The sequence below is a fragment of the Geotrypetes seraphini genome, chromosome 6 (genome assembly GCF_902459505.1).
Source record: "Geotrypetes seraphini chromosome 6, aGeoSer1.1, whole genome shotgun sequence".
In the NCBI taxonomy this organism is placed as follows: Eukaryota; Metazoa; Chordata; class Amphibia; order Gymnophiona; family Dermophiidae; genus Geotrypetes; species Geotrypetes seraphini.
In genome coordinates, this window is record NC_047089.1 from 251,580,100 (window position 1) to 251,594,299 (window position 14,200).

The following is a 14,200-nucleotide window of genomic DNA, read 5'->3' on the forward strand; positions in this document are numbered from 1 at the left end:
ATATATATGTCTCAAAAAAGATATAGCGGCACTAGAAAAGGTTCAAAGAGTGACCAAGATAGTAAAGGGGATGGAACTTCTCTCATATGAGGAAAGACTAAAGAGGTTAGGGCTCTTCAGCTTGGCTGAAGGGAGATATATATTTGGGGGTTTCTACCTTTAAAATAGCTGCATTTGCAGATTATAACCTGGTCCACTTAACAAATCCCCGATGATCATTGCATTGGGTAATTAGAAGCATTTTAGACTTTGTTGGATAGTTAGAAGCAAATTAGAGTGTATTAAGGGTATGGAGAGGGTAGGTGGGGTTTGGGTAGGGACTAGTCGTGCTAGATGGGTTTTATGTATTTTTTTGAAGAGTATTTGTTTTTGAAATTATTAGTACATACAGACTTTTGAGTAGTCCACATTAGGGGAAGAAACAATTCACATACCATTGGGAATGGAAAATTAAAGGATTTAAAAATTAACAGAAATCAATTGAGTAGCTCGTCTACATTTTTAAATCAGACCAGTAAATTGGAATCATTTGGAACTCTGCATTGTCGCTCCTTTCCCTTCCAAAAAAACTTGGAATTGGGAGGATTCATAAAAAACATAAGTATTCTGATCCAAGTATATCACACATTTACAAGAATAGCGCAATTGAAATTTTGCCCCAATGTTTTAACATTTTCGTTCATTTCTAGGAATCTTTTCCTTCTTGTTTGTATCGTTCTGGAGACATCTGAAAATATAGAAATCTTGCCATCCATAAAGGAGACTTCTTTAAGCCTAAAAAATAGATGAAGAAGCACTTCCTTATCTTGTAGAAATACAAATGTCACTAGAAGTGTTGTTCAAACTACAACTTCTTCTGAGGTCTCCAAAATTCTAGATGGATTTCTAGGACTTAACAAATCAACATTAGATTGGACAACTTCTGAAGAGGAAGTTTTTTTTTTAACAGAAACAGGTATAAATATATATTTTATGTAGAGGTAGACGCCCATCTTCAGGGTATTTAAAGACTTCATTCAAAAATTTATAAAACAATTCTTTTGGGGACATTGTAAGTGTTTTGGGGAAATTCAGAATTCTTAAGTTCAACTGTTTGGTATAGTTCTCCATATTTTCATTTTCCTCCTATGCACCAATTTGCCCTGGATAATTGAGGTACAAGAAGACTGAACTCCTTGCTCTGATTGTTTCTCCCCCCAAGATCAGGTCTTTCTTATGGAGTTCGTGAAAGGCTTAGAACATAAGAATTGCCGCTGCTGGGTCAGAATAGTAGTCCATCCTGCCCAGCAGTCCGCTCATGCGGTGGCCCCCAGGTCAAAGACCAGTGCTCTAAAATGAGTCCAGCCTCACCTGTCTACGTCCCAGTTTAGCAGGAATTTGTCCAGCTTAGTCTTGAAACCCTGAAGGGTGTTTTTCCCAACAACAGACTCCGGAAGAGCGTTCCAGCTCTCCACCACTTTCTGGGTGAAGAAGACCTTCCTTACGTTCGTACGGAATCTATCCCCTTTCAACTTTAGAGAGTGCCCTCTTGTTCTCCCTACTTTGGAGAGGGTGAACAGTCTGTCTTTATCTACTAAGTCTATTCCCTTCAGTATTTTGAATGTTTCGATCATGTCTCTTCTTAGTCTCCTCTTCTTAATTTTTCCAATCAATGTGAGAATCTCCCAATTTCGGTATCTTTGCTGCATAAGTAGTGGTACTTCCAAATCACACTTATGATAAGATTTTACAGAATTGGTGTGAGGAGTTAGGGATCCAAATATCACTTTCTGATTTTAGTCAATCTATTCATCGGTTACCTAAAATTATCACGGGTTTTGTATGGAGGGAATGTACATATAGAATGTTCTCACAAATACAAGCTTTTCATGTAGGTTTAGTTAATTCTCCAAATGTGAAAAAGATATCAACACATTATCTCGTGCTTTGTGCCAATGTCCTCTTATTAAGTCATTCTGGTCTGCCATCCTATCATATCTGGGTTCTTTATGAGAAATCTCCGTAAAATCAGAAAATTCTTTGACCAAGCACAATTTAGACTAATCGTACAATCCCTAGTCTTAGGTCTGCTGGATTATTGCAACTCCCTATATCTTCCTTGTCCAGCCACTATGATAAAACAACTCCAGACCATACAAAACACCGCCCTCAGATTGATCTACTCACTCAAAAAATATGATCACATAACAACTGCCTTCTTAGACTCTCACTGGTTACCCATACAAGCACGAATCCAATTCAAATTCCACTGCCTGATATTCAAAGCATTACACGGCTTTTCCCCCTCCTATCTAAACAACCGCTTAAACCAAATCTCCACCTCAAGACACAGAAGAACCTCGAACCCTTTCGCCTTCCCCCCACTCAAAGGCACACAACGCAAGAAAATGTTTGACAACCTTCTGGCAACACAAGCAGCAAAAATCAACCATTCCATCTCCAATCTTATGACAATATCAGACAACTTCAAAACATTCAGAAAAGAAATCAAAACCCTGCTTTTCAAAAAATTCATCCAAATATCTTAACCCCTCCTCTTTTACCTCCAGAAGATTCACCTACCTTCAGATAACCTTCCCCCAAATTACCCACCTTAACACCTTCCAATTAAACAAATACCATAAATAGATTGTAACCTACCCTCTCTAACTGCATTCCATATGTATTTTTCATACAGTTCTTCACTGTCAGTTTAATTTCCATCCTATAAGTTCACATAGAATTTTTCTTTTTTCAACCATCTTTATTTTCTCTTCTTTATTAATTTCCAGGTACTTTAGTTAGATTGTGAGCCTTCGGGAATGTAAGGGAATTTTTTAAGTACCTTCTTACTTCTCATTTATAATCTTAATGTATATTTTCTTCAAACCGCTTAGAACCTAACGGATGTAGCGGTATATAAGAAATAAATTACATTACATTACATTACATTTATGGAGTAGTTCAGTAGTGGAATCTCCGAGGGGGGTGCTATTTGGTAAGGCTGCTGCTTGTGGGGTATATGGTTAAGGGAGGTACCTTTTATTTCAGAAAGCATGTATGATAGGTCATAAATGTATTTGGCAATATTGATTACAGAAAGAACCTCCAAGTTTTTGGCCTTGGAGGAACCAATTACATCGTCTACTTTTATTCGAGGTTTGGGAGGTTTGTAGATTTCCTAGACAAACTCGTCTCTTTATGCAAATTTGGGACTCCTATATTCAAAAACTTTCTTTTAGAGCACGTGGTATGATTCTTAATGAATTACATTGAAGCTTTTGAAACCTTCATTGTATCCCAAGACCTGGTAATCTATGCCACCTTCCATCTGGGGGGAACGGGGAAGAGGAAATGGGAGGGGGGGGGAAGGTGGGATAGGGTAGGTCATATAAAATTTTTTGGAGGAATGATTGTAATATGTATGGAAATATCGGTTCATAGACAAAACCGCCGAAGACAAAGGCGTGCGCTGACAACTGAGCACAAAACGGAAGCGCGCGCCGAAGAAAAAGAGTGTTTTTAGGGGCTCCGACGGGGGTTTTTGCTGGGGAACCCCCCCACTTGACTTAATACAGATCGCGGCGGCATTGTGGGGGGTTTGGGGGGTTGTAACTGCCCTCATTATACTGGAAACTTAACTGTTTCCCTGTTTTTAGGGAAAAAGTGAAGTTTTCAGTAAAATGTGGGGGGTTACAACCCGCCAAACCCCCCACAACGCCGCCGCGATCTGTATTAAGTCAAGTGGGGGGGTTCCCCAACAAAACCCCCCGTCGGAGCCCCTAAAAACACTCTTTTTCTTCGGCGCGCGCTTCCGTCTTGCGCTCAGTTGTCAGCGCGCGCCTTTGTCCCGGCGTGCTTTTGACCTGACACCGAAATATCAGAATTGTGAAATTACTTGTATTACTTTGTGTTTTATGTTATTGTATAAGTACTTGATTCCTTCAATCAAACGTTATAACATAAATGAATATTTAAATAATTAAACAGTCAAGTGCAGACTCCACCTCCAGAACGCCCCAAGCATAGCCGAGTTTGAGTTAGGTAGTAATTGCGAATTTCAACAGCACTTAGCTAGTTAACTGCCACTGAAAATCAAGGCTCCTTTTACAAAAGTGCACCAGCGGGTTAAGCGCACGCTAAAATGCCGTGCACACTAGCCGCTACCGCCTCCTTTTAAGCAGGCGGTAATGTTTCGGCTAGCGCGCGCTAATCTTGTGTGTGCGCTAAAAACGCTAGGGCTCCTTAGTAAAAGGAGCCCTTAGGGCAGGGGTGTCCAATGTCGGTCCTCGAGGGCCGCAGTCCAGTCGGATTTTCAGGATTTCCCCAATGAATATGCATTGAAAGGAGTGCATGCTAATAGATCTCATGCATATTCATTGGGGAAATCCTGAAAACCCGACTGGATTGCGGCCCTCGAGGACCGACATTGGACACCCCTGCCTTAGGGGCTCATAATCGAAAGAGAAAAACGTCCCAAAAGTCGGCACTTGGACGAACATTTCTCAAAAACGTCCAAGTGCCGATAATCAAACCGGGTTTTGGACGTATTTCTAAACGACTTAGGCCTTCATAGAGCCGCTCAATGTCCAAAGCTAAACAGGGCGTTTCTGGAGGCATGTCAAGGGCAGGAGTTGGGCCGGCTTAGACTTAGTCGTACAGCATGTATAACCGAAGGTTAAACAACAGAGCCTAGAGGAAACTTGGACGTTTTGACTTAGACCATCTAAAACATGGTCTAAGTCACTAAAAAACCCCTAAACTCACCAGATAATCACTGAAAACACATAGCACAGACCCCCACACACTACCCCAGTGATCACTAACACCCCCCACCCCAATAAAAAGTTTAATCATAACTTGAAATTTCAGCCTCCAGACCATCATCACCTGGCCGCCTGGCATAGGAAAGCCTAGTCGTCCAGCCCAGAGGCAGCTTAAGTCATCTTGGGGGTGGGTTTGGGACCCATAGAGAGATGGACCCATGCCCATAAGCTCCTGTAATCACTGCATTGTTACTGAAACATGTGCACTCCCCTATACACCCCCCAAACCCTTTTGTACTGGCAAATAAGTGGCTCCTGCATCCATAAGGGCTGTAGGGGTGGTAGATAAGTGGGTCTAGGGGATTCTGGAGGTGGTTTGGGGGTCTCACCGTCACCATGGCACCCTGTAGTGCCCTGTAAGGTACCCCACTATTTAGGTGCCCTGTCTGGGTGTTCTGTCAATCACTTTGCAGACCCCTCCCACGTCCAACAGGGCTTGTTTTAGACGTTTTTGACTTGGACGGACATTTGTACGAAAATGGACTATAAAGATAGACGCTTTAGATCAGATCTGCAGGACGTATAATTTGGACGATTTTCGAAAGTCAAAAGAAGTTGGACGTCTCGTTCGAAAATGTCACTTAGGCACTTTTTGACTTTGGACGACTTGCGAAATGGACGTAAATGGACTTAGACGTCCCTTTTGAATATGCCCCTCCATGTGTTTAACCCCAACCAAGAGCTTTAACCGGCCAGCTAAATTGCTTTGAATATCGGCTGGATAAATATTAATGCCTAGCTTATAAGTACTGCCTCTCTGATGGGCTGTTTTGAAATAGATCCTTATTTGGTATGTTTTTGATGATTCATGTTGCTTTTTTTTCTTTTCTTTCCTTTGTGATCATCTGTAGCTTGGCACCAGCAATGTCCAGTTCACAGAAGAGAGGGTCTTGTTCAATCAAATTCCTCTTGGTATAACCACACAGAAGTCAGCCTTTCTTCAGAACAAAGGCAGTAATCATGCTTATTTTCAGGTGATCTGTTTATTAGTATTTATTTATTTATTTTGATTTCTATCCCGTTCTCCCAGAAGCTCAGAACGGGTTACAAGTAGACATTCACAATTGTGTGAAAACAGACTAGTCATGACAAATAGGTTACAGTAGACAATAACGGAGCTTATTCTAGAGACCAGACTGGTCATAGCGAAGAGTACTAGGAGAAGTCTCTTGAGGATGCAGTTTTTAATGGCCGGATTGGCGGAAGAGGAAGGTCTTTACTGCTCTGCGGAAGGCCATTAGTGAGTCTAGCGACCTGATCTGTGTGGGTAGTCGGTTCCATAGCTGAGATAGGACAAGGCTGTAGGATCTTTTGTACACCATACTCATTCGGAGGGATCTCCCTGCAGGAATGCTGAGTCTTTGTTCTGCTTTGGAGCGGAGGGGGCGGCGTAGCTTGGATGCTATGTATTAACTGTGTGCAGAGTTATCATACGTATGTTATTGAGGATAGTGCACCTTCATACTGGGGACTATCCACTGATCCTCATAACTTTTTAAAAGCCTGTATCGCTTAATTTCTGAGTCTCTCTGCAGCTCACAACTTGGTTGTCTTCCAGTTCTAGTTCCTGGTTGCCTGCAGCCAGTTAGCTGAGTCTGTACGAGTCCTCCCACCCACCTGACTTTAAGCCAGTCAACTGAGTGTGAGTGAGTTATCTGACCCATCTTTTGCTACAGGCAAGGAGGTCAAGCTTGCATTCAGTTTCTTCTCTTTTCCATCCTTTTCTTTTGATTCATTTTGCTGCATGTGATCAAGTTTTCAGTCCAGTGGCCTCCCTAAATTGTACTTACCTTCCCTTTTCTTTACTATAAAAAATGTAGTTCAACCTTTTATCCTTAAATTCATGTATATGTGAGTGCATTGAAATTTGTTTTAATTGTATCACTGAATTTTAGATTGAAAGCCACCCAGGAGGACTGTCAATGGTATGGGATAGTAAGATTTTAATAAACTTGAAATCTTGGATTTGGAGACATTAGATATTTCAAGTTACAGTGGTACCTCGGTTTACGAGTTCAACGGTTTGCGAGTGTTTTGCAAGATGAGCAAAAACATTTGCAAAATCGGTGCCTTGAAAACAGAGCATGGCTCGATTTACGAGCACCCCCCCCCCCGCAATCCGGCACACCCCCCCTGCGATCCGGCACCCCCCCTGCCTCGAACCGGCACCCCCCCGCCACGATCCGACCCCCCCGACACGATTGGGCACCCCTCCACCACGATCCAACCCCCCAACACGATTGGGCACCCTCCGCCACGATCCGACATCCCCCCGACACAATTGGGCACTCCCCCCGCCGCAAATTACCCTCATCTGAGCACTCTTGAAGCTCGGCCTCCTCTGCTGGGCCTTGAGCATCTGAACATGCTCAAGGCCTGCGAGTTCACGTTCTGAACGTGAACGTGAACTCGCAGGCCTTGAGCATGCTCAGATGCTCAAGGCCCAGCAGACGAGGAGGCCGAGCTTCAAGAGTGCCCAGATGAGGGTAAGAAGCGGCGGGGGGGTGCCCAATCGTGGCGGGGGGGGGGTGGTGCCTGATCGCAGGGGGGGTGCCTGATCGCAGGGGGGGGGGGCTTCGAGGGGAGCAATGCCGGTTTTCGGGGGGGGGGGAACGCATCAAAGCGAGTTTCCATTATTTTCTATGGGGAAACTCGCTTTGATAAACGAGCATTTTGGATTACGAGCATGCTCCTGAAATGGATTATACTCGTAATCCAAGGTACTACTGTAGTTGTCTATGGTGTGTACGCTTTCAAAGAAGATAGTTTTTAATTTTTTTCAGAATCTCTTGTAGAATGTTTCCATCCTGATGTCAGTTGGGAAGTTGTTCCAGGTCTTGGTGCCAAGATATGTGAAGAGTGAGTCGAATATATGTTTGTATTTACTCCCTTTCGGAGACGGGAGGAGCAGTTGAGGCAATTTCAGTTTTATGGTTGATGTAGACCAGGAATTGACAAATAGGTTTATGAGCAATTCTGCAGTTTTTGCATTTAGGATTTGGAACATTATGCATGATAGTTTGAAGGTGATAAAAGCTTTGACAGGCAGCCAGTATAAGTTCTTATAATAAGATGAGACGGAGTCAAATTTTTTTTAGTTTGAATATCAGTCTGCCTATCATGTTTTGAATCATCTGTAGTTTGTTTAGGAGAGTAGAGTTTAGAGTTGCAGTAATTCAGCTGAGACAGTATAAGCAAAGTGGCACTCTTGAAAAAAGGGTCTGATAAGTCTCAGTCTTCTCATATTATAGAATGTTTTCTTCCTTAGGTTGGATACTTGAGGTTTGTATGATAGGGCAAAGTTGAGTATGACTCCAAGGACCTTGGAAGTCTTGTTGATATCCAGCGTGAATCCTGAGGTTGGAGTTACAGTGGAAGAAACGGTGTGTCCTGTGTTATGAAACCATAGAAGTTTGATTTTGACCGCATTTAGTTTGAGTTTGTTGGATTCTGCCCAGGTCTGTATTTTGTCTATTCCATTTGATATTATCAGCCTTGTGTTGTAAAAGTCCTGATTAATTGAGATAAGTAGAAGAATGTTGTCTGCATATGAAAATATGCATTCATTGTTGTCGAATTTGATACGACCTAGTGAGCTCATAAAAAGGTTAAAGAGAATTGGTGATAATGGTGATCCTTGCGGTACGCCACAGAACACCTGCCAGTTTTTTGAAAACACTTCATCTTTGTAAACAAGATATTGTCTGTTTTGTAGGAAGTCTTTGGATCAGTTTAAGATGGTTCCTACAATGCTTATTTCACCAAGTTTGGTTAGTAATCGTTGGTGGTCGACTGAGTTGAAGGCTGCTGATATATCAAATTGAAAGAGGATCGCCTGGCAGCTGACACTCAAGTATTGCTTGATTTTGCTGGTTAACGTCAATAACAGGACCTCCGTGCTGTGATATGAGTGGTATCCAAATTGAGTGGGATGGAGGAAAGAGTGGAGAGTTTGCTGACGTGCGTTTCAAGCAGTTTGGTTAGTATTGGGATTCCTACTATGGGTCTGGAATTTGAGGGGTTAGAGAGGTCTATGTTCTGGGCTTTGGGTATTTGGGATGGTAGTCGGCCATGGTGAAGAGTTTTGTTAGCCATTCTATGATGTGGTCAGAGGCTTTTGCCAGTAGACGGGGCATTCGCATGGTTGATGCATGGGGGGAGCACTTTCATGCTCCTTTGACTGAATACTGTGTCTTACCCATGTGCCCTTGCCACTTTTAGGTTCTTGCAGTTAGATCAGGTCTATGACTGTTGTGGGTGCCTAGATATTAGGTGCTCTGATACAGGGTTCCACCGGTATTGTACCCGGATGCCATTATAAAATGAGCTTTCATTGCAAAGTACTGGGGTACCTAAAAAGAATTCTCCTCCCCCGCCATGTGCACTTTTTATGTGAAGCACATTGAGAGAAATGGCCTACTGAGAACAAGCCAGCACGGATTCTGTAAGGGAAGGTCATGCTTAACGAACCTTCTGTACTTCTTTGAGGGAATAAGCAGTCGGGTGGACAATGGGGAACCCATCGACATCATTTACCTCGATTTTCAAAAGGCTTTCGACAAGGTGCCATATGAAAGGCTGCTTAGGAAGCTGTGGAACCACGGGGTGGGAGGGGATGTGCACCGATGGATAGAGCACTGGTTGTCGGGTAGACTGCAGAGGGTCGGAGTAAAGGGCCAATATTCTGACTGGCGGGGAGTCACGAGCGGTGTGCCGCAGGGATCGGTGCTGGGGCCGTTACTCTTCAACATATTTATCAATGACCTGGAAAAGGAGGCAAAGTGCGAGGTTATAAAATTTGCAGACGATACCAAACTGTGCGGCAGAGTTAGCTCCAGGGAGGAGTGTGAGGACCTGCAAAGGGACCTAGACAAGCTGGAAGACTGGGCGAACAAATGGCAAATGCGCTTTAACGTGGAAAAATGCAAGGTCATGCATATAGGGAAAAAGAACCCGTTGTTCAACTACAAATTGGGGGGGGCATTGTTGGGAGAAAGCAGTCTTGAGAGAGACTTGGGAGTGCTGGTGGATGCATCACTGAAGCCATCTGCACAGTGCGCAGCGGCCTCAAAAAAAGCCAACAGGATGCTGGGCATCATAAAAAGGGGCATAACAACCAGGACGAGGGAAGTCATCATGCCACTGTATCGAGCGATGGTGCGTCCGCATCTGGAATATTGCGTTCAATATTGGTTGCCGTACCTCAAGAAGGACATGGCGGTACTCGAGAGAGTCCAAAGGAGAGCAACGAAACTGGTAAGAGGGCTGGAACACTGCCCATATGCCGAGAGGTTGGATAGGCTGGGGCTCTTCTCTCTGGAAAAAAGGAGGCTCAGGGGTGATATGATAGAGACCTTCAAGATCATGAGGGGCATAGAGAGGGTGGATAGGGACAGATTCTTCAGGCTGAAGGGGACAACAGGTACGAGGGGGCATTCGGAGAAACTGAAGGGAGATAGGTTCAAAACGAATGCAAGGAAGTTTTTTTTCACCCAAAGGGTCGTGGACACTTGGAATGCGCTACCGGAGGACGTGATTGGGCAGAGTACGGTACAAGGATTCAAACAGAGACTGGACGGATTCCTGAGGGATAAAGGGATCGTGGGATACTGAGAAAGCTAACCAGAAAATAAGTATAGAAACCCGACCAGGTCGTGCATGTGCAAGACCGGAGGGCTAGGACTTTGATGGGAAGATAGGACTCAATAGGAAACCAAGGTGGCATGGGGGCCCCTTCTGGTGATTTGGACAGGTCGTGACCTGTTTGGGCCGCCGCGGGAGCGGACTGCTGGGCAGGATGGACCTATGGTCTGACCCGGCGGAGGCACTGCTTATGTTCTTATGTTCTTATATAGAAAATCTTTGAATTAACAATAAACAATGTCTTCTTTAAATTCCATCTTTATAAAATCACTGGTTAAATGCATCTGACCGTTTACAGGTATGAGTCTGCTTTTTTCCATTTGAAAACAGAGCCTACAGCTTCTAAAATTTACTCCATACAGTCTAGCAATAAATCATATAAATTTCTGTACTACCTGCTTTCAAATAAGCAGGACAATGAAAATGTCAAGAGAAGAATTTGGACTTGGAGGATGAGATCTACAGTGTCGGCATCTATGAGACAAACTTGGTGTTTTCCGTTACATAGAGCATTTTGGACCCCAGTTCGTTTACAGAAGTTAAATACCTCTAAGTCAAATAGATGCTGGCACTGTCATCTCGAAGTTGGGACATTAGATCATTTGTTATTCTATTGTCCATTGATTCTTGCTTTTTGGAAATCAATATGGGGGTCAAATAAATTGTATGTTGGAAAATCCAGTGGCATTATCGTATGATACTGTGCTGTTTGGCATGTCAATGAGGGCTAAGAGCCAAATATCATCTAAGAATAACAGGCTTCTACTTATTAAGACAGGGGTTGCCATACAACAGATTACGAGTAATTGGAAAAACTGGGAGAAGCTGAATTACAGTTTCTGGTGGAATTCTTTATGTTACATTTATAAAATGGAAAGGCCAATAGCCACACAGCAGGGGAATTTTAGAAAATTTCAGGAGATTTGGGAGCCATTAACAAAATATTGTAATGACTGAATATTATTTTTCCCCTTAAATATGCATGTCCAAGGTGGGGGAAGGAAGGGAAGGGTTTTTTGGTTTGATTATTAAAATAAGGTATATGGGAATGGGGTTTATGGTAGGTTTTCTTGAATTTAAAGAACGTTATTGATTAGGGGGGTGGGGGATAAATTCTGATATGGATTTTAACAGAATATTAAGTTTTGTATCTGAGATTAAAATGTTATATATGCTGTTACACTTATTGTAAGTTTTTTAAAATGAATAAAGAATTGGAAGAAAAAAGAGAAGACGACTCTCAGTCTTTTGAAGGGTTTAGAGAAGAAAGTGAGCTGTAAGAAATAATACTGAGAATTAATTTTCTAGTAATTGTTAACAGAATCTGATTTTGTTTCATTCTGAAGCTTCTTGATTTGAACCCGGTGCCTAGAATGAATATTGTACCTTCTCAGGGTGTGATTCCAATTGGTGGGGTTGCCAAGATTGACATCACCTTCACACCCAATGGAGTAATTAAGTTTGATGCCAAAGTGGAGGTAAGCATGAATGTGCAAAACTAAAGTTAGGGGCCGTTACAAAATGCATCACTCCTACACCTCTTCCCTCAGCCACCAGGGAAATCCTTGGTAGGTGCTGAGAGTGTCAGTGGGACGAGGAATGGGGATTTTAGTATTAGGGGAGTTGAGAGATGGAAATTTGACTCGTGAGGGTCGGGGGTGAGGAATGGGATTTTGACTGCCCAATACTCTCCAGGAGAAAAGATAACAGTAGCTTAAAGCTGGCATTATCTTTCCGTGAGTAACACAGTTACATTAGTTAATTTGCATAATAATGAGGTGCTTTGCATCTCATTATTTTCCTACTGTTGGGCTACCTTAGCATGTGTTAAGGGCAAATAATGCATGGTTTCACCATTAACAAGTGTTATTTTGCCAAATATTGTGCAGTATGAGCCCTAACAGTAGTATTATGAGACTTGTTCAGATTCATTAGGTGCCTTTTTGAAGCCAACACTTTATGGGGAAGGAGAGATTGGGGATTGCTCCTGCTTTACCTACCAGCCACTATAAACACCCAGTAGGTCCCTGGGATGTCTTCATGATGGGTGGGGGATTTGGGGGAATTTCCTGCTTGGGGGGGTTGATGCTGTTTCCTGGGAGTGGAAGTCTGTTCCCAGTGGGTTAGAGTGTCTTCAGGAGAGAAGGAGAGATGATAGACCTGGGTGTGGTGCGAAGGGATGGTGGGAGTGAGGTTGGAATGGGATAGGATGGGAGAGTAGGGTAGCTGGGAAGAGCAAAGGAGAGATGGTGTTTCCGGGCATGGGAGGGAGGATGGGAGAGATAGAGGATGGGACACCAGTTGGGAAGAGAAAAGGAGAGATGGTAGACCTAGGGAGGGAGAGATACTGAATGGGAGGGCAGTCTGGAAGCAAGAGAGAGAAGTTGGACCTGGGGATTGAAGGAAGAGAGGGAGGGAGAGAGAAATGTTAGGTCTGGGGATGGAAGGGAGAGAGATGCAGCATCTCTTTTTCCCCTCCATCTCATTATTCAGCATCAAGGAGGTGGAGGGAATAATGTTGGACCATGGTTGTGTGGGGGGGGGGTAGGGAGACAGAGGAAGAGAGATGGACTCATGGGATGGCAGGAGAAAAGAGAGGTGGGAGAAGAAGATGCTAGGAGATGGAGAGAAAGGGACAAGGAGATATAGCCCAACCCGCTGTTATTGCCTGACAAGAGTGGAGAGAGGGTGGGGGATTCTGGAGATAGTGGAGACATGTGGAAGAGGTCAAAAGGGGGATGAGAAGAAGATGAGTGAGAGAATAGTGAGTACAGAGGTAGAAATGTGGTAATGGGGAGTGGAGAGAAGAAAATAGGCTGGGAAAGGAGTGAGATGAGAAATGGGAGAACTAGGGAATGGAACAATGATAAGAAGAAGAAAGAAAAGAAAAAAGGGAGGAAAGAGCTGAAAGGGAAACTTAGGACTCCTTTTACTAAGCTGCGTTAGAGCTTTAACGCGTGGAATAGCGTGCGCTATAATGCTGCATGCACCAGACGCTAACGCCAGCATTGAGCTGACGTTAGTTCTAGCCGCGTAGCGCGGGGTTAGCACGTGCTAATCTGCTTAAAACACTAGCGCACCTTAGTAAAAAGAGCCCTTAATGTTAGAGACAGGCAGAACGAGCAAACGGAACAAGGAAGAAGAGGAGAAAAAGTGGAGAGCAGACACTGGAAAGAGAATTAGTAGAAGACAGACAAAAAAAGAGAAAGAGGAACTGGGACCAAAATGTCCCGACTGTTATAGAACCCAATCTGCCAATTAAGCAGTTACTCTTTTGTAATCCAATGTAGGTAGCTGTGCGGAATTCAAAACCAACCGAACTTAAGATTTCTGGATTTGTGATATCACCTGAGGTCGAACTCTCTATGGTAAGCAAGCAATAGGTGATTCTTTTTTTTTATTTATTCTTTATTAAATTTTCAGTTCTTACAAAAGTGCAATATAACATACTTGTCAAAAATCTGAGAATGAAGCACTTATAAACAATCAGAACAGTTCATCAACTCTTAACAAACCCCCCCTCCCTTCCCATCTCCCCAGAAAAAAAATCATAGATCAGAAGATAATTTAAACATATACCTCCCCCCCCTCCCGGATGTCCAATTATTACATCAAACAAAATTAAAACTATAATAACTATTATTGTAATGAATAGATTCCATTTTTCCATTAATAATATAAATTCATGATCGGGATGGGGGGGTTATGTTTTTTCATTAATGATATGAAATATAGGGAAAATTTGATAATAT

General features: G+C 43.1%; 1 protein-coding gene across 2 annotated transcripts in view; it reads left to right on the top strand.

Moving 5' to 3' along the window:
* The window catches only part of CFAP47 (cilia and flagella associated protein 47), a 1,062,207-nt gene that overhangs the window by 194,247 nt on the left and 853,760 nt on the right, over positions 1-14,200 (top strand). For both annotated transcript variants that reach the window (XM_033947561.1, XM_033947559.1), the window contains exons 17-19: positions 5,657-5,779; positions 11,795-11,926; positions 13,739-13,816. In XM_033947561.1, the coding sequence (XP_033803452.1) occupies positions 5,657-5,779; positions 11,795-11,926; positions 13,739-13,816 (333 nt within the window). The remainder of the gene's footprint in view (positions 1-5,656; positions 5,780-11,794; positions 11,927-13,738; positions 13,817-14,200) is intronic.